The 26,110-nt window shown below is 40.4% G+C and overlaps 1 protein-coding gene and 1 long non-coding RNA gene across 3 annotated transcripts; one reads left to right on the forward strand and one right to left on the reverse strand.

Moving 5' to 3' along the window:
• Positions 1–22,561, reverse strand: LOC140336954 (uncharacterized). Its single transcript, XM_072420412.1, has 11 exons — positions 22,469–22,561; positions 20,923–21,007; positions 14,428–14,599; positions 11,436–11,615; positions 10,541–10,648; positions 9,388–9,503; positions 5,646–5,779; positions 4,924–4,992; positions 2,085–2,237; positions 933–1,094; positions 1–194 (listed from the first exon to the last, which is right to left on the reverse strand). The coding sequence occupies exons 1-11, from the start codon at positions 22,478–22,480 to the stop codon at positions 87–89; spliced, it is 1,299 nt and encodes a 432-aa protein (XP_072276513.1). The 5' UTR covers positions 22,481–22,561; the 3' UTR covers positions 1–86.
• LOC140336956 (uncharacterized) lies at positions 8,940–26,110 on the forward strand. 2 transcript variants are annotated; one of them, XR_011921970.1, is made up of 4 exons: positions 8,940–9,015; positions 9,454–9,595; positions 15,423–15,564; positions 25,385–26,110. It is a non-coding gene; the product is annotated as an uncharacterized lncRNA (long non-coding RNA). The 2 variants fall into 2 exon arrangements; XR_011921969.1 differs by lacking the exons at positions 15,423–15,564; positions 25,385–26,110 and adding an exon at positions 10,594–10,761.

The raw sequence follows: 26,110 nt of genomic DNA on the forward strand, positions 1-26,110 counted from the left end.
TTTTTTTGTAACAAACTGTTTATTAAAATAAAATTAAATAAATATTTACAAATAAGAGACCACAATGTAAACAAAGAACCTCGGTATCACAAGATGTCAGAACCACGGGCAGGGCCTGACTTCTCCTGCCGGTCCATACATTCCCTCAGCTTGTCCTCAGTTAGGGAAAGTCTCTGTTCCAGAATGGCCACCGTCTGCACATAGAGAGGGAGAAAGAACATTGAACATGATGGAGAGGACAGAAGAACGCGGAACATGATGGAGAGGACAGAAGAAAGCGGAACATGATGGAGAGGACAGAAGAACATGGAACATGATGGAGAGGACAGAAGAACATGGAACATGATGGAGAGGACAGAAAAACATAGATTATGATAGCGGGGGTGATAGGAGGGGTTACATACTATAGGCACCCAGAATTGAGGGCCCTGAAGGGGTCAGATTAATTTTTTTTCCTGGTCATCTGCCATCACCCCTATGCACAGTGTCTCAATAAATAATGCAACCTCTTTTCATATCAATAAAGCTGGCGCAAAATAAATTCAGCTCTAATCACAATCTTATCATTAAATGGTAAGAGAGAGGGAGAGAAAAACAAAACAAACAGCCAATCAGCTGTGCTGTGGGAAAAGAGCATACTGATAAGGGGAGCGGGCAGGAAGGTGATAGATACACTCATCAGTCTGCCTTCTGCTTCTCCTTTCACGTGTCCAAAAATTAGGGCCCCTGCCATTCCAGACAGGGCTGAATTGGGTGGCAGTGCTATGTAAATCAAATACAAAATGGTCTCTATTCATCCAATATTCAGGTTTGTTCATATTTAGAAATTATTCGGTCACTTTGCTGGGTATCCACCCTCCCCCCCTTCCCAGGTATCCTGAGCACAAGGTACAGCATAAACCCTCCCACGCCATAGGTCAGTGCGGAATTACCTGGGTGAGGATATCCAGCTGCCCCACTATGTGCTCCAGAGTGTTGGTGACATTCTGCAGGTTGCCATCCTCTCGCTGTACACTTGGATGGTCATTAGGCAGTGCTCCGGGGATTTGTCTTCCTTCTATGTTCACAATTCCGGGAGCATCATATTCAGCCGCCTGGAAACACAAAACACAGAAATCAGCGATGGACAACAGGGAAAGGGAAAAGAATGAAGTGGCTGCACTCTGGTGAAAGCATTTCATACCCAGGACTGGGTGCCAGTATAATGACACCCAGGGGGTATGGCTGGATTAGGTGTGGACTAATGTGAACCCTATCACTGAAATCCTCATATCATTAGCATTCATTCTATTTCAAAAGGCCAACTTAATCTTTCTAATCAAACAATCTCTGGTGATCCTGCCATGAAGGTCTTTGTTCAGTAATCTCCTTTTAAAAAGGTGACAACACAGCCCCAGTCTCTGAATTGTGCTCCTGTGTTGTCACCTGGACCTCTAATGGTGACTACGCTTAGCCATTTCAAAACATATTACACAGATATGGTTTGCTGTTGTCGCCATCAGTAAACCTGACTTCAGAAATCTAATGCAGTCATCACTAGAGTGCATGTGGGCAAAATATGGCCGCAGGAGAGCGGCAGCTCTTAGATGCACAGAGAAAAAAAAAAAAGTGAAAAAAACAAATGAGATAAAAAAAATTTTAGTTTATGATACATAGTGTACAGTGCTCCAAGTCTACTAAGTGGCTCTAAATTTAACTGCAGCCTGGAAGAACTGCAGAACTGAAGAACTGACTTAGGGCCCCCTGCCTGACTGGGGCACATTAATGCACCCTCTAATTTATATGTACAGCAATATGCATTACAAATGTGCGCTTTCAGCTTCAGGACCAAGGCAGAGCCAGGTCATCTGACCTGTATAGTCACATGACCACCACTCCTCCAATCACAACCACCTCTATGCACCAACACAGAGAACTTCATGGGGCTTCTCTGCCTGTACACCAAGGCTTGGTTTCTATGAATTAGATGGGCGGTGTGTGTGTGTGTAGTGCAGACACGGAATAGCAATCTCCTCATATGGTTTTGTTTATGTTGACTTTTACATTTACAGCTGAGAACATTAGGAATATTAAACTTCTATAACCTCATATATCGGATGATTGGCCCCAGGCGCCTGCATTGGTCTGGATGGAGATCTCATCTTGGTCTCGATGCTGTTGGCAGTCGTATCTCGTGCTTTGCGTTTCAGGATGTCAGTGTAGGTAGCAGAGTCGAAGTTTGTTTTCCACACCATTATCTGGGGGGGAAAAAAACAGAACAGAAAGACATGTGCGATGATAATTCCATCTACAGCAGCGATGCAAACACACAAATGTTCCCCGTAATCCTATAATTATAGCTTTGCGATTTCCTCCGGACATTTTATATCCGAATATAGCGTAGCTGCGCCCTTTACAAGGCTACCCATTTCCTGCGTGTTTGAGAAACTGATTGTTTGTTGTGGTCGGTGGACTTTTTGTGCTTTTAGGTTTACAATTGTCGCCAAGGCCCCATACACAGTGTTTCTCAGGGCCCCCTGCAAAAAAATAGGGCAGACTTTCTAAATGAGTTCAGGCTGTTTACTTACTAAGGTTTATGATCACTCTCTGCATTGGATAATTCCCTTTGCTATGTGAACAGCTATGTGAATATTTCTTTAATAAATCAAGCCCAATGTCATAATTTCCCTCCTCTATGTATATCCTTAATGCTGTGTCCACCAGCACCGAGGAAGAGGACATATACAGGTGGTTTATTTAGCAGATTACAGTGCCCCACTCTGATTGGCTCACAGTTGTTGCGTCTTCCCTAATGAGCAGCAATGATGGTTTCCAATCAGTAGAAAAATGTTGCTGCATCAAACCAGTTTGTGGTGAAAAAAAGACTGGGGACTGTTGTTCTACATGCCTGGCTGTCGTTGGATAATGATGTATAGGTGGTTAAACACATCAACCATTTTATTTATCCATTCCATAAAGTGATTAGGAGCCCAGAGATGCTCATTGAAACTGGTCTGGAAGGGAACTCCACAGCCATTCTTGCCTGCTGCAGCAGTCCATGCAGCGACAGGAAGGAGTTGTGGCTTTTCTTCCATCATTTTGTTCAGCCAATCACATAAGCCAGCTGAACAAAATGACAAGGATAGGGGACACGGATCCCGTTACAGTGGAGACCCCTGACATGAATGGCTGCGGCCCATGGCCTGGTGGTTGGGGACCCCCAATTTAAAAGACTGTGGTGAATTTGTAGACTGGTCAATGCAGGGAAGTGAATGGGGGTCATTTTGAACCCAGACAAGCCACTAGTGATGTATCCCTCAGCTCTGCAGTGACTCCTGTTCCTCTACAATCTATTATAGATGCTGCAGCCAGACTTATCCATCCTTACCACCTACCTACCCAACACACAGCCTTCCCACCACTCCTCTTCTGCTGCCTCTCTCTGTAGTTCTCTTTTTTAGCTTCAATTTCACCTTAAAATCAAATCCCTCCACAGGTCTTGTCCCACCTACGTACCCGATGCACAAGTTTCTCCACAGTTTTTGTCCCACTTACCTTTCTAACCTGGTAAAATACCCATCCCCCCCTTCCCCAGCCACTCTCTTTGCTCCTCCAATCACCTACTAATGACTTCCTCACTCATAACTTCTTCACATTCTTGGCTCCAAGCTTTTTCTAGAGCTGCCCCGACTCTCAGGAATGGTCTTCCTCATCCTATTCGGCTTGCTCCTACTTTCTGAACATTTAAAAGAACTCCTAAAACCCAACACTTCAACCTCACCTACCCTTCTTCTTCTGTCTCTACTTCCCCTCACTACTTACCCACCATTCCATATGCCCCTTCTATTGTGTGCTACTTTCCCCTCCTCTTAGATTGTAAACTCAATGTCCTCTCCTCCTCCTGTGTCACTGTTTGTATCTGTCGATCATTTGCAACCCCATTTAATGTACAAGGCTGTGTAATATGTTGACGCTATTGAAGTACTGGTTAATTATTATTAATAATAAATATCTGTAAATGATATAGCAGACCGATCGGTAGAAATAGTTTGTCTTTCAGCTGATGACACAAAAGTGTTCAATATGGTTGATATTCCCGAACACAATTTGGGTTTACTGTTGGGTTATTCGTGGAAAAATATTTTCTAAATGCAAAATATATCCAGCAAAAACAATTACAAATTATTTTGCACTTTCCTTCCTCCTGAAATAAAATTAAAACTGCTGCAAGGGTGTGGATTAAATCAGACTTCATCATTCTCCTTTCCTCCAGGCTCCTCTTGCACAAGTATGTAGGAAGGAAGTTTCTAAGCAACGTTTTGTAGTAAATTGCATGAGCTCACACTTACAAGAATGTCTTTAATGGAAAATACGGTGTGTGTACATTTCTACTAATTATTGCAAAATTATATTAGCCTCATATTGCACTTGTTAGCAAATGTTTTCTATCTTTGACCAGATCCATTCCAGGTTTGCTGGATCACCCAGGTCCACTGATGAAAATGTATGCTCTCCAGCCTAGGAGAGCTTTAATAAATCAGGCCCAGTGAATGAAAGGAGCAGGAGGATGCAGGACATCCTCCAGCCATAAAATTGGGCGAAGTCTGACTATCTGCAGCTTCTAATGTACATTGTGAGAAGCTCCCAGTGTGCGGTAAAATCAATTTCAGTTCAGGAAAGTAGCCTGTACAACTGTGCATTACTGAGGTAAGGCTGGAGGGCAGATTTAATAAGGTGAAGGCTGGAAGGCAAAATAAAAAAGTGACGGTTGTACAACCGCAGGCCTGAGATATGGGAATGTCTGTGTAAGCATGTAATTTTATTTCATGTTTATCATGAAATGTAAGCACCCAGAGCACAGCTCGCTAACACATTCCAGATATGTGTGTGTAGAACACTCAAGTTGGAATATTCCAACAATTTCTGTCCTTTGCTTGCACTTACTTGTTCTTCGGATCCCCCAGAGGCAAAGAAATCTCCTTCTCGTGAAAACCTGACACAAGTCACGGCACCCTGCACAACACAGAAACATGTCACAGACAATGCAAAACGCAAATTTCAGGGTCAGTAAACATTAACTGTAAATACACAAACAGTAAAGGGCCGATGTGCTTTGTAGGAAAGAGACTAGTTCAGACATGTAAACTTTATTAAACTTCAATATTTGAAAGCCATGCCAATGTATTTTATTTGCTAAAGGATTTGTATTTCCGAACATCCAATTAGCTTTTTGTGCTGACCTGCCCTCTACCAGACTGAGCAATGCGGTACAGCAATCGCACAATCCTGATACCAAATCAGAATAATTACTTCCACTGCAGGCATTTTATTACACAGTATTTATATAGTGCCGACATATTACCCAGCGCTGTACAAAGTCCATAGTCATGTCACTAGATGTTCCTCAAAGGGGCTCACAATCGAATGTCCCCATCATATTCATATGCTATTACCACAGTCTAAGGTCAATTTGGGGGGAAGCCAATTAACCTAACTGCATGTTTTTGGATTGTGGGAGTACCCAGAAGAAACCCACACAAACACGGGGAGAACCTGCAAGCTCCATGCAAATTACATCCTGGGCAAGATTCCAACCGGGGACTTAGCGCTTGAAAGGTCAGAGTGCTGACCAGTGAGCCACCATGCATATAATAATGACACTTCACCTGATGTCCATGTAGTGTGTACAATAAACGTCCCTCTAATAAGTCCAAGATCTTCAGGGTGGAATCATTGGAAGAGGTGATGAGATAATTACCGGAGGGGTGGAAGGAGAGCGAGTTCACCACCCCACTGTGGACTGCAAGACAAGACAGACATGACAGTTATGATCCCGGGCTGCATAGAGAACAACCAAAATCCTAAATTATGTGCAGTAAACAATTAAAAGGTAAATTAAATAGCCATAATATGTATTTAATGGTATAGGGAAGGGTTAGATTTACATATTTTCTTCTCTTTCACCACAGAAAAATCTTTCTGAATATTTTTAGGTCTGCAAAATAGGACTAAACTACAGCTCAAAGTAAATGAGCACAAAAAGATCATTCGGATAAAATCATATTATGCAGAAAAGTAAATCGCACATATAAAATTGTGATGCATTCTTATAATGTTGTTCAGTAGAAAAGCATCTCCTACATTGAAGGTTGGTGAAGAAAGACCCCCCCCCCCCCGTACATTTATGGTCAGTGGGACAAAGGACCTCAGATTGGTGTGTTGGAGCCAACATGTCTTTACCCCAATATTTGCATTATTGGATAGTCAAAGAACCTTAGCTGAGACAGGCTGGGTTCTTACCGCTTTGAGAGATTTCCTCTCATTTAGGCTGGGTACACACGTGTAATAATTAAGACTGGCAGAGGCATGAACGAGCTCTACAAGAGCCATATAATTTCAGAGGAAATGTATATGATAGGATACCGTATGATAAGTGTATGGTATGATAAGATCATACACACTTCCTCTGAAATTATATGGATCTTGAACTAATTATTGTTTTCTAACACCTAGAGCTTTACTTCACCTTTCCCAAATTGGCCACTTTTGGAATTCATATTAATCTATAATGGATTGATGCGTATTAATATCTACTGCAATACTTCCTAAGAAAGGATCCTATCAACCTTTCAAACCCTCAGGGCAGTTGTAAATCACCTTTTTTAACCTTCCTATCATTACTCCTTACTTTGGCCTATTTAGTAGATGTCATTAACACTTTCTTTACAGCCTATTCCTTTCATTAGACAAAAGCTTTTCTCCCAAAGTACAGCCAACACACTTCAATAGGGTTTTTTTTCCAAACCATTATTTAAATTATCTTGGTCATTTAGGAACACTTCATGCTTACCATTAAGTTTTATTTTTTTTTCCTTTCATTGATTTTTTTCAGTTTCATTGATAATTATACAGTAATAATATTTTGAAACCATGTTCTAACTTATAATTCAATTCATTTATTTGCAAACCTTATACCATAAATGTACAATAAATTATATTTTATTGATTATATACCCTTTTGTACAAGTATATGTAATTATCAGTTATTTAAACAAATACCAATCTTGTTGATGAAAATATCATTATTCATTATACTTACCTCAGATGGTATATACTGTCTATTACATCATAGTATAATGATACCTTACCTTTTTCAGCTACACTGTCCAGGGCTTTATATCGAGAGGAAGCCAAATTAGGTGAAACATGTGGGGAAAGAGACTATATAAAGTTGACCTTGTTTCTCAATGCAATGAAACCACAGTTTCCACCATGTGATTTGAAGTGATCGACTAATCTAAGTAGATTGGGTACAGTGTGCCGTAAGCCTACCCAACTAATTTTACTTTTTGTATAGTGTACGAATGGTATGTTAAGTTTTCATTAATTAGTAAAAGCTATTGATTTTATATTTCAAAGATGAGTGCCTAACAGCCTTCTCCCCCCCCCCCCTTTTTTTCATCCCTCCCTCTTCTACCTTCCTCATTATTAGTATTCACTTATAGGCTTGGCTCTACCTAGGATTTACATATTTTGTATCAACTATCTCTGCCTACTGGTACCTTCCCACTTTTTCTACTAATCTTATGTTGAATTCTTTTCATTACTCAGAGTTTGAAGGGTTCAAATTTCACAAGGAGATGCTCTTGTTCGGGGTTGGAGTGTCGTCTTGCGAGATTATGGCTGCTCTGAAATCACCAGCAATCTTTCCAACAGGATGTCAAGTCCAGCAGTGCAAAAGACAAGGCTAAGGAGAAAATCATTCTAAAGCTACGTACACACTTCCAATAATTATCGTTGGTAAACGATCTACGATCGTTCGTAGATATTGTACACACAATAGATGCGATCGTTTGAACGATACAGGAAGTTACGTGCACCACAGGAACGTTCGTTCATCACGCATGCTCAGACCATGGACGATCAATGAACGATCGTAGGGGTAGGAGTCCGGACAGTACATGTGGACCTTGCATTGTACTGAAAGTTCCTCCCTGAACTTGTGCAGAGTGGGTCCTGTTGTTCTGTTATTAGTTTGAGATGGTACTGAGATCATTCACAATTTATTGATGGGTGCAAACTGACCAATTTTATTCAGGTTTTGATTTTGCAAGGACTTGTATAATAATGCAAAACTTGCAAAGTCAACAAAAGCCTGTTGATACAGTTTCTTTAACAGATCAAAAGGAGCAAAAAAGAGAAGTTTACCTTGACCATGTCCCCCAAAGTGTGCCTTCTTTAGCAAGTTTAATGCTCCCCTACCCAAAACCTCAAATGCTTAGCATGCTCTATTTTTTTGGCTGCCGGAATAGCCTAAACTAAGGTCTCCACCATTCCCTTATTTTCGCCAAGCTTATCTAGATCATGGTAAATGATAGATTAACTTGTATCCTTAATGATACCCTACTTAACTTTGATCAAACTTGGGGACTTCTTCCTCATCTGGACCAATGGGTTCTAACTTTACTTTAGGCCTGATATACCCTAACCTGGGCAATTTTTTTTTTATGGTTTTCTATTGGTTCTCTCTGAAGCAACGTTTTTATGTTCCTCCCCCGTTATATCAATGTTTATGATTAGTTGTAAAGACATTTATGCTTTTGTATATTAGTATGTGGTTTTACTGCCTATGAGGCTCTCCCCATAATATTACTGTACTGGCTTTGTTATATTGTTACCTGTCATTTGCAACCCCCATTTAATGTACATCTACGTAATATGTTGGTGCTATATAAATCCTGTTTATTTAAACAATATTTAGGAATGAATAGCTGAGCCACATTTGCAGCAGGTTTCCCATGATATCCCAGGGGGCAGAATCTCAAGATAAGTCTATATTCTTGCACTAATCAGTTTTCCTTCCAACAAACAAAAAAAGCAACAGGTTTGAGTGAAAAGCTATGCACAGCTTCATCACGGTGACTCAGCGAAACGCCAGCCACACCTTTCAGCCAAACTTCCTGTTGTCTGTCGGCGTCATTTCTTCTGTTTCAAAACAAGAGTTTGAAAAGGAACTTTTATCTTCATTTTTCCTGGGTAAAGGGAAGCTTTGATATTTATAAAAACTTGGGTCATATTTGATCTGCAGTGTCAAAGGTCTCACCAGTGTGTGTGAAATGATAAAAGGCTCGTTTTTATAGCAATTCTCCTAGATTGTAAGCTCTTCTGGGCAGGGTCCTCTCCTCCTCCCGTGTCACTGCATGTATCTGTCTGTCATTTGCAACCCGTATTTATTGTACAGCACTGTGTAATATGTTGGACCTATAGAAATCCTTTTTTAATATTAATAATTGTTTTTTTTTCATGTTAGTATTTAAAAGCAGCCATGGGAGGATCTTCCATCCCCAGGTTGCACTTTCCCTAACTAGCTTTTTGCTTACACCAGGAATATAAATATTGGTAGTATACCTTGGTAGTGTTGGAGAAGTTTGTTCATTCGAATATCCCAAACTTTAACTGTGTTATCTGTTGCAGCTGCAGCCACACAAGTCCCGCTGGGGTGAAAGTCCACGTAGTTCACAAACCTGCAACAAAATGAAGGCCAAACAAGTTCAGGAGGATAACAAGTGCTATGGAGAAACACACTATGGGCCTGATTTTTTAAAGCGAAGAGAAGGTAACTTTCATAGGTTAACCTGGATGATCCAGCAAACCTGAAATGGATTCCCTAAAATAATTTCCTCTGATGTGGCGAATGTTTCAATCATTGACCAAATCTATTCCAGGTATGCTGGATCGCGTAGGTTCATCCAAAATAGTCTTGGATAGCTTTAATAAATTAGGCCCTATCAGGGTTAATTACATTACCCTACCAAAATATATACCTTCATTCCCCAACAAAGAAAGGAAACATATTTGGCATCTCTAGTCTTATGGGAAAATGTATTAAACTGAATCTATGACCACGCTATTGACCATTGGGTAAACTATATATTTTTTATTATTACTTCTATACATTTTTATTTACTTTTTTTTTTTTTTTTAAAGAACTGCTAAAAAGTAAGCAATCACTGATCTCTGTAACTGCAAGAACAGTGGAGCACATATATTCAAAGTTCTCAACAGAAGCACTGAAGCAAAGTTGTTCTCCTAAAGTTGCTTAGCTTCACCTGTCACACTCCCTGCAGTGACTAAGATACTCAATTCCTGCTGTTCGCTCCTCTCAGCAGTGACTTAGTAGCCATTCTTCAAATTTCTAATGCAAATCACAAGGCACAAATTGTGGGGGATGAACAAGCAGGAGATGAGGTGCTAAGAATAATTGGGGATTTTTCTGCTGTGGATAAATAACTGAGGATAAATTGCTCCACAGTGCCTACAGTTACATTGTATGGTATAGAAAAAAAGTTGAACACTCTAATCTGAAGTGGCAAAGTTTTATGCACAGAAGAACATTGAACAAATGGTTCAAATTAATTGGTGCTTTATTTGGCTGCTGTAAACACCACATTGTCAGGGTTCACGTACAAGTTAATAATTTTGTAAATGTGAAGATGGCTGCTGTTCTCCTTTAATCAACGCAAATATAAAACCCATTGTGTCACACACAACCCTGACTTACCCTGCATGTTCACAGAATGAATGGATACATTCTCTGCTGGTTTTGTCCCACAGCTTTATGGTTTTATCATCACTGGCAGACGCGATGAGTCTTCCATCCGGTGAAAATCTGAATGAAAAGAGAACATTGTCTTTGTGGTGGCATTTAGAGAGTTATAAATACAATATGGAGATTGTACTTACACAATGGAGGTGGAAATAATAATAAACCAGATCTGTCATATGGGCCAATAAGCTTCATTTTGGTTTGATTCTTCTAAAGCCCAATTTATTTTCAACTGCATACATTTTAGGTACTTCAAAACTGTAAAAAAGGTGTAGTTTGATACTTTCATTAAGCAGCCTGAGCAGAAAAGGCCTATTCCCGGCCAGGACGCTGCAGAGTATGACAGTTCCCTCTGCGGAGATTCAGTGGCCTCTCAGCAGGGCTTTAAAACTCCTTTAATCTCCGTGGTGCCAGGAATAGACCTAGATGCCAGTGAGAAAGTAAGGCTATGTACACATGCCAGATGATTTTCGTCCAATAATCGCCTCAGGGCTGATATCGCAGGAGAACCTGGTGTGTGCACAGCAATCGTCATTCATGGATCCATCCTGGCAGATCCATGAAGGACTGATGATCTAATGATTCTGGTGGATCCATGAACGAACGATCGTAATGGAAGTGAAAGGGAGAGAGGGGTGCCACTCCTTCATTCTCCCCCCTCCCCTCTTTAAAGAGCAGAACAGCGCTGTATTTACAGAGCTAGCTCAGGCATCGTTCGGTCTTTTGCCTTTAGAAAGGATGGTGAAAGATCCTTTCCAATTACAATTATTGAACATGTGTACGCAGCCTAACTCCTGCACACAGGATGTAATAGTGGATTTACGATGGTGCAGGGACTGGGACCACTTACCGGGCACAGCGCACCCAATTGATGTGTTGGTTCAGAGAGAAAAGGAACTTCTGCCGGTGAACTGTCCACACTTTTACTGTCTTATCATCCGACGCAGTGACCAGGGACTGACCGTCGCTGGAGAAGCTGACACTTCGCACAGTGCCAGTGTGAGCTTTGAAAACAGTAGATTCCCCTTTCCTGCAACAAAACAAAAAACGGCTTTAGAACTTCAATACAGTGGAGGGGATAGATGCAAATATCATGGACTAATAAGGACACCAAAGAAAAAAAAACAAATAGATGCCACAAAACCTACCCTTCTATACTGTACCATATACTTCCTCCTTCCAGAATTCATTAAATCATGTAGTCATGCAACAATGCAAACATGGTAGCATTTCAATAGTTTGAACAAGTATATATTTTATAAGCCCAAAGCCCAGCTGTTTTCGACCTCCGCTTGCAATAATTACTTTTATTATTATTAACAATATTAATAAAAAACAGGATTTATATAGCAGCAACATATTATGCAGTGCTGTACACTAAAAAGGGGTCGCAAATGACAAACAAATACAGACAGTGACACAGGAGGAGGAGAGGACCCTGCCCAGAAGATCTTACATTCTAGAGGTGGGGGAAGTATCACACAATAGAATGGGAGGTATTGAGTGGAGGGAAGTAGTGAGGGTTTAGGAGACAGAAGAAGACGGGTATCCAAGTGTGAAAAAAATGGGTTTTGAGTGCTCTTTTAAATGAGCAGAAAAGTAGGAGCAAGCTAAATAGGATGAGGAAGACCACTCCAGAGAGTGAGGGCAGCTCTAGAATATTCTTGGAGGCATGTGTGTGACGAGGTTATAAGTGAGGAAGTCATTATTAGTTAATTGGACTGTAACATTGAGTTTTATTGTTTCAGTCACAGACATGGAACAAGTGAGCAGTAACTGAAGTCAGAATACCCTGTTTCAGGTCAGAGGATCTGAATAACAGCCAGGCAATTTGGAATTTTGGAAGAAGAGGACAGCAATGGACAACTTTCATATCCCCAAGTACAGGTTGACAATCAAAAATCTGGCAACCTCGGGACCTGAGGTGAGCCAGATTTTAGAAAATCCCAGATTTTTTTTTTTTATACTTACCTCCACACACAGGCCAGCCTTTCTCTCGCAGCACCGTGGACATCTGGCACAGATCCGGGGAGCAGGCAGCAGGGACATCTCAACCTGTCGTTAGTTTAGTAAGCAAGTGTTTCTGCAGAACAGCGCCAAAACATTAGCGGCCAAACAGTGTACTGCAGTCCCTGTATTAAATATGAGATCTGAAATTCACACCTGTAAACTGAAGTAAACCGATTATCGGTGGGTGGATTTTTGAATGTCAACCTGTACAGGTATTTGCTTAAATCGCCTTGCATTTTTTAAAATTTGGCCTGTAGGTGGCACTGCCGCATCAATACATACAATACATGCAATATCTAAAGCTAGCAAAGTACTTTCTTGTATTAAAAGATGAATAGACTGCAGAGATAGAGGCATGATCCTGCCCTTGTACAAATCATTGGTCAGACCACATCTGGAATATGCAGTCCAGTTTTGGGCACCAGTTCACAAAAAGGACATTGTGGAAATGGAGAGAGAGCAGAGAAGGGCAACAAAACTAATAAAAGGAATGGAGGAGCTCAGCTATGAGGAGAGATTAGCTGAACTGAATCTATTCTCCCTTGAGAAGAAATAATTATGGGGGAAATGATCACTCTGTATAAATATATAAATAGTCTATATAGAGAACTCTCTTCCCAATTATTCACTTTGAGATCATTACAGAACAAGAGGGCACTCTGCATCTGGAGGAAAAGAAGTTTAAGCTCTGGATAAGGAAGGGATTCTTCACTGTAAGGTCTGTGAAAATGTGGAATCGGGTCCCTCAGGAAGTAGTTTCAACAACTACTATAGATTACTATAAGAAAAAGCTGGATGCTTTTCTAAAAGCACAGAATATAACTGGGGATTAAGGTTTTAAAGTAAAGATAACAGTGACTGTTGATCCAGGGAACATCCAATTGCCTCATGGAATCAGGAAGGAATTTTTTTTCCCCTAATGAAGCAAACTGTACCAGGGTTTTTTTGCCTTCCACTGGACCAACTATGTCCATACGGTTTTATATCTGGGAATTGTTTATTTCTCTACTGCTTGAACTTGATGGACTTTTGTCTTTTTTCAACCTAACCTACTATGTAACTATGTAATAAAATGCTGATTATAGGGCAACTAAAGCTACGTACACACTTCCAATTATTATCGTCGGAAAACGAACGACGAACGTTCCTGCACGATATATATGAACGATCGTATAGCACCGATCCTGCACATAGAGGTAACGTCACGATCGTTCGTAGATATTGTACACACAATAGATACGATCGTTTAAGCGATAGAGGAACTATGTGCACGACAGGAAAGTGAACGGACGTTCGTTCATCACGCATGCTCTGACCATGAACGATCAACGAACGACCGTACACACGAAGGATGTTCAACGATCGTCGCCCAATCCGATCCGCCGGTCCGGTCGTTCGTTTCCAACAATTTTCCTCGTTCGTCGGCGTCGTTGGTTACTTTTTTACCAACGATTTTTTGCCAAATCGATCGTTCGTCGTTCGATTGGAACGATAAAAATTGGAAGTGTGTACGCACCTTAAAAGTTAATGGGAGCTACAGATCAGCCTGAAGGTCAGACCAAGGTGTGACTGGGGAGAACAGGAACATTCAGGGGGCTGCTGAGCTCATAAGAAATTTGCTTAGAACATAGGTGGCCCCGTACCTCATAGAGGTCAAAGTAATTAAGTCATCTAACTCTATTAGCATACTCCCCTCCCTGCTCCAACACCCAATTCAGAGCAAAGAAAATAAGCTCTGTGGGTTTCAAAAACAACTTGACCCTGTTGGTTATGGTCCAATGCCCATATTTATAGCAAGAGCCATTCTGGTGTTCGGTATAAACCATACTTACACACTGGGGACCCAGAGGCGTACGGTTTTATCTCTGGATGCTGATGCAAGAAGGTGCCCAGAGGGTGAAAATTCAACAGACGTGAAGGCGTCTTTGTGACCGACAAAGCGGTACGCTCTCATCTGAGGCTTCATGTTCCAGACCATCACACAGGAGTCCATGGAGCCGCTCGCTGCAAGCAGGAAAACAATACAATTAGCATACATATACAATCGAGGAAATGTGTGACCTACAGCTAAGCCAAACTCCACCAAGAATCAATGAATCTGTGTATACCAACCACCTACACTAGATATTTAGGTTCCTATGCCCTGTTTCCTCATCGTATCCCTTTACTGTCATAGTGACTGGACAAAAAACAAGTAAGGGATGGCTACAACCCCTGTCAGGTATGTATTGTAGTCTAGGGTTCTGTTCCAGCTTTTCCATCACTTCCTAATAGGGCAAATGTTGTCACTGTGATAGGAAATAAAGACATCTTAAAGCTCTGGATAGCATTAAAATTCATTGGAAGCTTTCATTCTTCCTCACCCAAATCTTAAAAAAATATGGCTGCACAAAAACTTCAAGGAACATTCCCTGAAAAGTTTAGTGTGGTCAGTGATATACAGATTGTTCATGAGTTTCCCAGTTCTTATCTATATAACTACAGTACATCCAGTCCTGCACGCCTTGACCTTGCAGCTGCGATTGTGAAGAAATAATTAAAGATTTATGTACACCCAATTTCTTTCCAGTAATAAAGAGTAAATGATAAAAGTTCTCATACTCCAAGCATGTGAAAATAGTGATTATTAGTGTTGGTGTTCGAATTCGGGCTGCCCTTATATTCGACCCGAATATTGCTGTTCAAATTCGGATAGACCCAACCCGAAAAACACGGGATACAACAGCGCAAATTTGTGTGTAAAAAAATGTGTTAAATTAATAAAAATAATGTTAAAGTAATTTATTGAATGTGTGTGATTTGTTTTACTAACTTATTTTTTTTACAGGTTATCCCACAGCAGGATTATTCCCACGGCTGCACAGTAATCATCAGAAAGGGGAAGCTCCGACATAAAATAAAGCCCTGTGCCTCCTATCAGAATGGTTGCCACCACACTGATGAAATGATCAGCTGCAAGGAGACCACAGGTAGTAATAGTGACCAGTCTTTTGCCCTCCTCTTTCTGTTTTGGACACAGCATCCACAGTACAGGTCATCCAGAATGATTTCACCCCCCAAATAATTTTGTACATTAAGAGCACAACTGAAGTGTAGATGATCCTTGGAATATACACCAACCCCCTATGGGGTTGATTGGATTCCTTAGACGAAGGATAGAAGCAAGACAGAGGGCTTTTATAGTGGCACTTAAAAAATATTTTCTAAGATATACAGTTTTTTTGTTAAACTTTATTCTAGTCCAAAAATTAATTGATTAAAAAATTTGTACAAAAAATATCAAAATTATTTATTTTAATATTTTTTGATCAATTGATTTTTGGAATAGAATAAAGTTTAACAAAAAAAAAAAAAATCAGTATATATTAGAAAATATTTTTTAGGTGCCACTATAAAAGCCTTCTGTCCTGCTTCTAGCCTATATATACTGATGAGGGGGACTCCTAACTAGCCTTCGTCTAAGAGATCAATATACTCAGGCTGGGCACGAAGCAGGTTCACCTGATTTTTTCTGTTTGATAGTTCCTTTATGAACGCTTTCTTGTCTTTAGTTTAATTATTTGGAGTGACTTACTAAACACCCCCTTTCTGTTCATAAGTGTTCTAACCTTATCCTTCACCTAACCAATTTACGTACACAATATGGACATATTAGGCGCCAACTGGGAGGATTTTAGGTCACAAATTGAAGAGAGTTGCTCATCATCCAAATATGACGAAGAGAAAAGTAAAACATTAATTCAGAATTCAGAAAAAGTCTACCATGTTTTGGCATATGAAATGTTTTGATAGAGGAAAGGAATCCTGTTGGATTACAAATTCAGTTATTTTCAAATATTAAAAATCCAGAGGAAATTAAAAATGAATGAGTGTCCATTTTGAATCATTGTACAGAGAGTCTTGTGCAAATACTCAAACTATTACAAGAATGAAATAATTAAATTAGACTATGAATTTGCATCTATGCATACCCAGTATTCTAATATTATTAACTCAGGCCTATTCCAAGAGAGCTATAATACCCTCACAAAAGATCTTGAGAGATTTAATACAGATTTATATCACAAAAAAAACTGAAATTCCTTAAAGATAAGTAGGCTTTTACAAAAAAAGACAGAATATAAATGCAATTTATCTCTAAACAAGCAAGTAATTATCCTCCACCTACACCCCCAGCCTCATCATCCCCACCGCACCAATCGCCTCACCCCACTACTACAGCCACATTCTCATCTACATCATCTAGTTCCTATCACCGATCACAATCATCATCATTCCCTTCATCAAATTTTTTACAGGTTCCACTGGATACACACATTCAACCTAATATCCAAAAAGGCAAAAAAAGACAAGTGAGCAATTCCAGCTCTATTGCATTGGTAACACTAAACGTAAACCATCCATCACTACTCCACCTACAGCCTCTGATTTGGAGGTCTCCAATGCCATCTACAATCCTGTTTTGGACAGGAATTACACTGTCATTACATCAGAGTCTCACATCCCCTATCATATCTCCCCTCCTAATCCTCCACCTACCTCGCCATCCTTTTTATCCCTACCTACACATGTTGATTCAAACATACAATTAGGAGCAATCCCTAAAACCACCAGACCTTCACCCACCTCCTCTCCCCTCACCCATACAAAGGACAGGTCTCATGGATACATATGTATGATGCGATTAACCTCTTATCTTATAAACTTACTCCCGATGAAATCCAACTCCTCAAATAACGTTTTGTCCTTCTTCTAACTTGGACAAATTCAAACTAATCAAGGATGTCAATCTATTTGCTCGCAATTTAGCCTTGAAAGTAATGTACGACAAATCTGTAACCCTTAATGAATTTAATATTTCATCGGAATTTAGTAACTTTAACGTACAAGACTTTAAAGCTATCAAAATCCTTCAGGAACTCCTGGAGGAAAATAGACAAACTGAAGTAGCTACATCACCTTTTGTTGAAAAGCCAATCTCCTTGGTCCCTGATAGACGTCCAATATCAACCTTTATGTCTACCTTTACGTCCTTTCCACATATACAGACTTTCATTAATGTAGTTCATTAATGTAGATATTAAAGAAATACAAATTTCCACCAGAGATATAAGCAATATTCTTTCTTCTAACCTACGTAAGTCATTACACCAACTAAAATGCAATTCCAATATCATCATCAAACCATCAGAGAAAGGGAGAAATGTAGTCATTACGGACAAAAGAAACATGAACAAATGTGTCTCGCCATTCTGGAAAATCCTGAATGGTACAAACCGATTGCAGGGAATTTAGTTGATCAACTTTATGGTGAATACTATGACTGCATTAATCAAGCTTTTTTATGTGGAGTTATCAACAACAATATGTGCAAGACTCTCCACTGAATACCCTGTTATACCTACGTTCTACTCATTACCCAAGGTACACAAGATTTTAGAAACCCCCCAGAAAGACCAATCATCTCTGGTATGGGCTCCATTACATCAAATGCAAGCGAGGTGGTAGACAGTTATCTACAACCTTTAGTTATCAACCTTCCTTCATATTTGAAGGATGCTCCAGACTTACTAAGGTTCCTATCTCAACTACAATTGCCTCCAAACGCCACATTAGTTACTATCGACGTTGAAGCGTTGTACAGTAGTATTCCCCACCAGTAGGGATTGAAAATGATCAAAACAGCTTTGGACTCAACTTACCCTATGCATTCAACTTTCAATTAATTTGTTTGCTCCATTCTAAAATATTTACTGACAAGAAACATATTTGTATTCAACAATAAATACTATCTATAGACACAAGGTGTGGCGATGGGCACACAATTGGTCCCGTCATACGCCAAAATGTACCTTGGGGATTGGGGGAACAAATTGTTCTCCAGTCCCAAAATGTACAGATATCAATCTTCTGTATTGTCCTTTAAAAGATATATTGATGACATGTTTTTATTCTGGGTGGGATCAGAAACTCTACTGCAGGAGTTCTTTCAGGACTTACAACTTAATGAATATATTCTTAAAAGTTACCATGTCCTTTGACAAAGAACAATGTTTAGAAAAAATACTGCAGGCAATACAATACTATATATGCAAAGTGCTTTTCCTTTTCCAATAAAGAAAAGTATTCCAATGAGCCAAAATCTCAGGCGAAGGAAAAAACTGTACAGATTGGCTGGATTTTAATAAAGAATCCACAGATCTACAACAACGGCTTCTTGCTAGAGGCTACAGTAAAAAGCTTCTTAAAAGTGCATATCAACAAGCAGTTTCAGAAGATTCTGGCTTACTCTCTATCCATTAAACATCTTCTTCGTCAGAATCCATGTAAGAGTTATCACGACATTAATACCCAACATGTAAAAGTTTTAGTACGTAGCCATTTCTCAGAAGACCTTCCTCTAACGTTAGGCCTGGGCACTGTGAGATGTGGAAAATGCTCACAGTGCCTTGGCTCAAAAATAAAAACAATATTTGTTATTCTACTTTTTAATTGTTTTCACTATTTAGTAATAAAGTTTAAAATTAATTTTAAACTTTACATCAAATAGATCTCTGTATCATTCTATACATATGAAATTATCTATTTTCCTCCACATATTATACTATATATAAATGCATGGGTGGAGGAATTTGTTTCCATACACATAGTGTTAAAAAATCCCAAATTTGTTTGGCTAAAACCATGTCCCCAAGATCGTTTTTATTAACTGGGCTCTTTACCCTTCTGCTCATACGCTTCTTATCCTGTAAAAACTAGAACACCCCTTGAAGAGTCATTTTCAGGAAGAAGGGTGGAAGTCCTTCTAACATCATCCCTATTCCTATACTCCGCAAACACAGAGATCTCGTTAATAGCGAGATTTCGCAAGATTTGACAAGCAACTACTTGATAAGCAGACTTTCCCCTTACACAGATGGCATTCATTGGAGCTGACCTGATTACTCTCAGCTGCACGCAATTTTGTATTTAACAGGACGCCCGGGAAACGGAAATGGCAGTTTTTTTTTCCAGCTTGCCTGCGTTCCCGGTCGTCCTACTGGATACTTCAACTATCTGTGAGTATCCCATCTATAGGAATGAGATCCACGAATATCAAATCCTTGTGATACTCTCTTTATCCATTCTCTAGGCTATTTCAAGAATCCCGTTACACCTAATTGGTTCTGTTAGGTTCTTAATATCCTCAAAATCACATAAACATGTAAGTACTATAACTGAGAAAGGGATATATGAACGTGGAATCCTGCTAATGTTGCTCGGATTCACTTTACAGGTCATTTTGTCAGCTTCCTATTTTACCTAATATGCTTTAAAAGATCTTTGGCATAATACTCAGCCTCCTATTTGGGAACATATAAAAGCAGGCATCAACACAATAGCTATCTATGTAAGTTTTCATTGACATAAAATCTGTTGTTTTAAATACACAGTAGATATCAGCCATTAACCAATGTTTCTTTTCTATTGAAAGAGATCATGTTTGTTTTTAAAGTGTATATCAGAAAATCCAAGTGCATCTTAAGCTCCTATCAGTCAAGTCTGCATTGTAAGAGTATTTTCATTAACATTTTTCTTTGGAAACCAGATTCGTATTTATATGGCATGTGACACAACTTATTGTTAACCATGACAGCATTTATTTAACTGATAATGTTTTTTTGTGGTGAATGAGGATATTTATGATTAATGGTTAAATACTTTTTATACCATGTCCCCTAAAGGCTAAACAGTGAATGTAATTGCATTGTCTTTTTTAGTGTGTAATATTCTCCATTACCCCGAGAAAGCCCAACAAAAGGGCGAAGCGCGTCGGGTGGGAGACATATGACTAGATCATTCGAGTATTATTCAGACTTACAAAAATCAAAGGTGTATATTGTTACACGTCCAATCATATATAATTTTATTATTTTTTGTAAAAAATTTTTAATTAATTAATTTTTGGAATAGAATACAGTTTAACAAAAAAAAATCTGTATATCTTAGAAAATATTTTTTAAGTGCCACTATAAAAGCCTTTTGTCTTTTCTTTTTCTGATCAATATACTCAGATTGGGCACGATGCAGGTTCACCTGCTTTTTTCTGTTTTCATAGATTCTTTATGACCACTGTCTTGGGTGCTTAGATTCCCCTTGCTGGAGGGGAATCTGTACTTGAGGACCTGCAGTGTAAGAATTTCCCTGCTTCATCTATTTTAGAGATTTGAGCTTATCTATCCCTCTCTGCTTCTACTCGATCCTTAGCCCACCAGTCATCAGAAAGTGGAAGCTTTCCTCTCACAAAGGGAAGAATATTCCCTCTTTATAATGACCATCTTACTCACCTAACTGCTTCATGTTGGGATTAAAGTCCACGCTGGTAACAGTGTCTCTGTGGCCCTTAAAATGCCGCTCCAGGGAAGGATCGTCCTGAGATAAACAGAATACATGGCAATTAACAAAAAAAAAAAATGCTTGTTTACACATAATAAATTGATACATTGGTTTGATATAATTCTAACCATCGGGCTCATTGCAGTTTGAATTGGAATTTACGGTGGTCTGCAGCCTACTGATCGGAATTGGCTGCCAAATGCAGTACATTGCATTCTTTAAACACACCACACCTTAGCTACTTCCCCCCACTGAACCACCGAGTACAGATAAAAAAAGAAAAAAAATCCAGCATGGAGGAGCATGCAGAACTCACACCATGTGATAAGGCTGGGCCAATCACCACCATCATCACATGAGAAGAGCATACACATGGCAGTGCCACTTAAGCTACGTACAAACGTCAGATTTTTATCACCCGATAATCGGCATCGGCCAATTATCGGGCGAAAATCTGCCGTGTGTACAGTCGGTGTCGTCCATCGTCCGGACGACCGACCTGCCGGATCCATGGACGATGGACGACAGCGGATCGTAATGAAAGTGAAGGGGAGAGCGCGCAGCAGGGTGCCGCTCTGTCGCTCTCCCCCTCCCCTCTCCATAGAGCATGAACGGTGCTGTATGTACAGCACCGTTCATGCATCGTGCACTCCCTTGTCGTTGGAAAGGATCGTGAAAGATCCTTTCCAACGACAAAAATTGGCAGTGTGTACGCAGCTTTACTCCCAGCATTGGAGAGGAGAATAGGGGAGAAGTAAAGCAATGGCACCGCCCAGGCCTAGAAGATGCCCGCGTCAGCTGTTTTATGGAGCCTCAGAGTCACCATCTGCTGCCCATGTACCCAGTGCATTCTGCTGTTTTCCTGCAGCGGGGTCACTTACTGCATGCACATCGAGCAGATATTAAAATGGGTTATCCAAGAGATATTGAGCATGCAAAGGTGGCCATGATGGGGGGATCTACACATTGCAAACAAATTTATACAGGGGGCAGACATAGGGAGGTGCATGGTCAGTCAGGGCCAGGGCCCCAGACCTTCCTTAGCCAATAAGAGCCTGCAAAAGACCTTGACCCAAGTCAGTCCTGCTATGCCCACCACTGAGTTAATATTAAACAGGATTTATATGGCACCAACATATTACGCAGTGCTGTACATTAAATAGGGTCTGCAAATGACAGACAGTGACACAGGAGCGGACTCTGCCCCAAAGAGCTTACAATCTAGGAGATATAAATGTTTATGAACATTTGGGGACACCCCCAACTCTGGGGAGAAGTTATCTTACTTCCTGTTGGGTCTCTGTGACAAGAAATGAAGGAAATCTATACTGCACTAAATCTAAGTAGACAGCTTTGACTTTTACATACAGTTTCATTATTTTAGCATGTACATAATGTTCAGCAGAGGGTGATTAAGGAGCAAGCTGAAAATGGCTATAAAGTATATGAAGTGTCTTTATCATCCCCTTATAATTTCCCCTTATAATTTCCCCTTACCGGCCGCTCCATGATGCTCAGGGTTCCTGTGTCTCCTCAGTCAATCCGAATATGCCGCCCTGGCCGGGTTTTCTTCTCCTTCCCGCCCCCTCCGCTCTCCACCAATCAAAGCCAAGCTCAAACTTCTCGTAGCCACTGGCAAAACGCGCCGTTCATCCCGCTTCTATTCTGATTGGCTCTCAGAGGGTGATAAGAAAGGCGGAGCCAACGATTTCTAAGGGGGGGAGAAAAAGTTGCTAGGAGACGGGAAGCTGTGCGGGAGGAAGGAGGGAGGGGGGGCGAGAATATGTCATTTCCGGTTAGAGGAAAAACAGGGATAACTAAGGGATGGGGAGAAGGTGGGAGGAGTTGTACTTACCTGAAGGTAACCAACTGGTTCAATATGACAGCCAGGGAACTGAACTTTGTAAGAGAATCCTGCCATGGCAGCCTGAGTCTGTGTACAGCTTACCTTACAGTTTCATGGATGTGACACCATCTTTTTTATTCTAGAAAAACCTATAGATTGTAAGCTCTTCGGTGCAGGGTCCAATCTTCCTCCTGTCACTGTATCTGTCTGTCATTTGCACCCCTATTTAATGTACAGTGCTGCGTAATATGTTGGTGCTATATAACTCCTGTTTAAATATAAATAGCTGCTTTCTGCAGTACCACAAGTCTCAGCTTAAATTGGGTCAGTATAGTATACAAGGATAACTTAGAGCTGCTTCCTACTGAACCACAAGCCCCAGCATGCATACCTGCAGGATATACAACTTAGCAACAGCAAATAAAATTGTACCATACCTTCTTAATCTACCTTTTGCTCTTTAAAGTGGACCTAAACTCAAAATCTTTACTTTACATAAAAGGGAAGACAACAAAAAGGCAAGAAACGCAACACCCTTTAAAAAAAAAGATGTAGCACATTCTCTTTCTGTCTTGATCACCGCAGCAATCAAGAATTAATGGGAGTGCAGAGCCTCACGGTATATCTTTGTCACGCACCCTGGGAGGCTCTTGGCTGCTCTTCTGTGCTTGCCCTAATCTCGAAAATTTGCTGTTCTCACGCATGCGCAGTGAGATCGGCAATCTTTTTCCCAATCTACATCATCCGATCTCACGCCTGCACAGTGGGAGATCAGGTGATGCAGGAAGAAGAGAGACTGTCAGTGCCCCTCACTCTTCTCTCTCTCTGTAGCTCTGGGTTGAAGGCAGGCACTCGGCATACTCTTGTGTAATACAGAACTATTGGTACTGCATTGTAGGTGATGGCCCCCTTGGGTCCGACTGGGGCCCATCAGTGAAGGGGAAGCGGGCACCCAGCTTTCTTTCCACACTAGAGTATGTCTGTAAGGCAGCATGGGCCCAGCAATGGGCCAGGCAGCTATTATGTGCCCCCCTAATTTGGGAGTTTTTTTTAGGGGGGGGTCACATATAAAAAGAAGAGAGAGGAAATTTTACTTAAATACACATTCCCTCACAGAGAGGGAATTTCAAGTTTTGCTGGGATTAGACATTAAAGTATATAGTTTTTGGTTGTCTTTGAGGAGATTTTCTCTCACTTCCTGTCCCAGAGACACAACTGGATATTGGAGAAAATCCCTCAAAGTCGAGAGAAACTTCCTCTTGGTCTCCTTAATTCCTGTTCCAGTGACACCTGGAACATTTTGGATTTCCCATACTTCCTGTCCCATTACTCACCAGGACAAACAGGGTAAATTGCACCAATGGGGGCACAGACAGCAATAAACCCAACAGGGGCTCCGATAACTATCCAGTTTATCCAAAGCTAGTACATTTTAGGGTGTAGTTGAATGTAATTGGATCCTGGATATGATTGTACCCGTATATTGCTGCTGGTGTCATTGTCTGGAATATGGAAAAGATTCCCGACATGGAATCCTCCTTGGCAGATCACTTAAAGACCAAATGGGGACAACCACTGTAATTTCCTATGGTGGAGGACACAGTGGGGGGCCTCCCACTCACCGCGCCCATAGAATGGGTCAATATTGTTTGTACAATGCTCGTTTGTTCTAGTGTCACTGGAAACAATCACAAAAGATCGGTTCTAATGACAGATGTTTGATGTCTCCCTGCAGCGTTACCCCAGGAGCTTGTATGGAACTTGAGGTCAAATTACAGGGATCTCCTGCATTTAGAGTTTTATCTCCTGATTCTTGCTGTATGGATAGCTGTATGATAAACTCTTATTTATATTGCTGGGGCAGATCATGTGGGTATAGAAGGCAGAAAACGCTCACACTTACCCCAGCAAAGGCCCTATTCTGATGCTACAAACCACAGGCACATTAGAATCTGCAACAATCTTGCTAATATCTTGCAGTTTATACTGTGGACCTCAAATTAATGGTATCTCTTTAATTAAAAAACTGGCATTTCTTCCTGGGAATGCTCTGGAGTAAACCTATGCTGTAAAAACAAGAGAATAAGGCAGTATTTATCCACCTTTTTAACATAGAGGAACCCTTGAAATAAGTTTCAGATCTTCAGAGAACCTCTTCTATAATTTCTATATTCACAGCTCCCAGTACATTAGTATGGTGGTCAGTGGGAAGAATGTCACCCTTACAGATAGCCAAAAATATCATTGGGGTTAGTTAAACTGACATGAGAGGCACAAATTGCTGAAGGAACACTTGATTAATGGCTCGATGTCACAAGAGGATGACTCTCATGACTCTCTTAAGACCTAAATGGTAAATCGCACAGCTTTGTTTGTATTGTCAGCATTTTCAGACTGCACTCTAACACAAAACATTGCCGTGCTTAGCTCATTTGTTATGATGTGACACACCTGTGTTTATTTCCTTCTAACCATTTTCTTTTTTTATTATAAAGTCCCACATCCTGGATTCCTGTTAATAATTCACTCCATCATTGCATTGTAATTCTCTTTATTATATTTTGCAGGACCAGAAGCTGGAGATATTTATATTTTGCCGGAAGCCTGGATCTGGCGCGGGGGAGCTGGACATTCTCTGCGTAATTGTTATCGTCATTTGAAAAGGGGAAATGATAATGTTAACAAACATCATTTCTGCATGACAACAAACACTACGACGGAGGGATGCTTTCCACATATTTTTATATCTGTTTACAAAATCTATTCTTTTGTTTTAATTGTTTATTAATAATATCATAGAGGATATATAAATGTCACTGGTGGGCACTGTGAGGGTCTGCAGCTTCTCTGGGTTCATTTCCAGCACAGTCTCTTGCTCCGTATATTGCACAGCTGCACCTTTGCCCTTTTTGCTGGTTATAAATTAGAGTGGCTGTCAATTTTCTGTTGTTGCAAATGAGATGGGAGATGATAAAAAAAGAGTAACCTTTAATTAAAACTGGTGACAGTGAATGCAGATGTGTGTTGGTCAGTCTTTAATGCAGAAAGGGACAGACAATTCTTACCTGCCCAATCAATGGCTTCTTCTGAAAAAAGAACTCTGGGCTGTGAATGAGCAGCTCAGCATATGGCAGGATATCTAGTGCATCCCAAAAATCAACTGAATGCACTCAACCTGACCAATCAGGATAGTCTAAGATTGAAACCAGGAAAGGAAAAAAAAAAGATGGCAGCACTCTAAAAATTCTGATCAAATTCTGCTCATCCATCCTTCCCACCACTCTGCTGCATCT

This window comes from Pyxicephalus adspersus, chromosome 8 (assembly GCF_032062135.1).
Source record: "Pyxicephalus adspersus chromosome 8, UCB_Pads_2.0, whole genome shotgun sequence".
Taxonomy (NCBI): domain Eukaryota; kingdom Metazoa; phylum Chordata; class Amphibia; order Anura; family Pyxicephalidae; genus Pyxicephalus; species Pyxicephalus adspersus.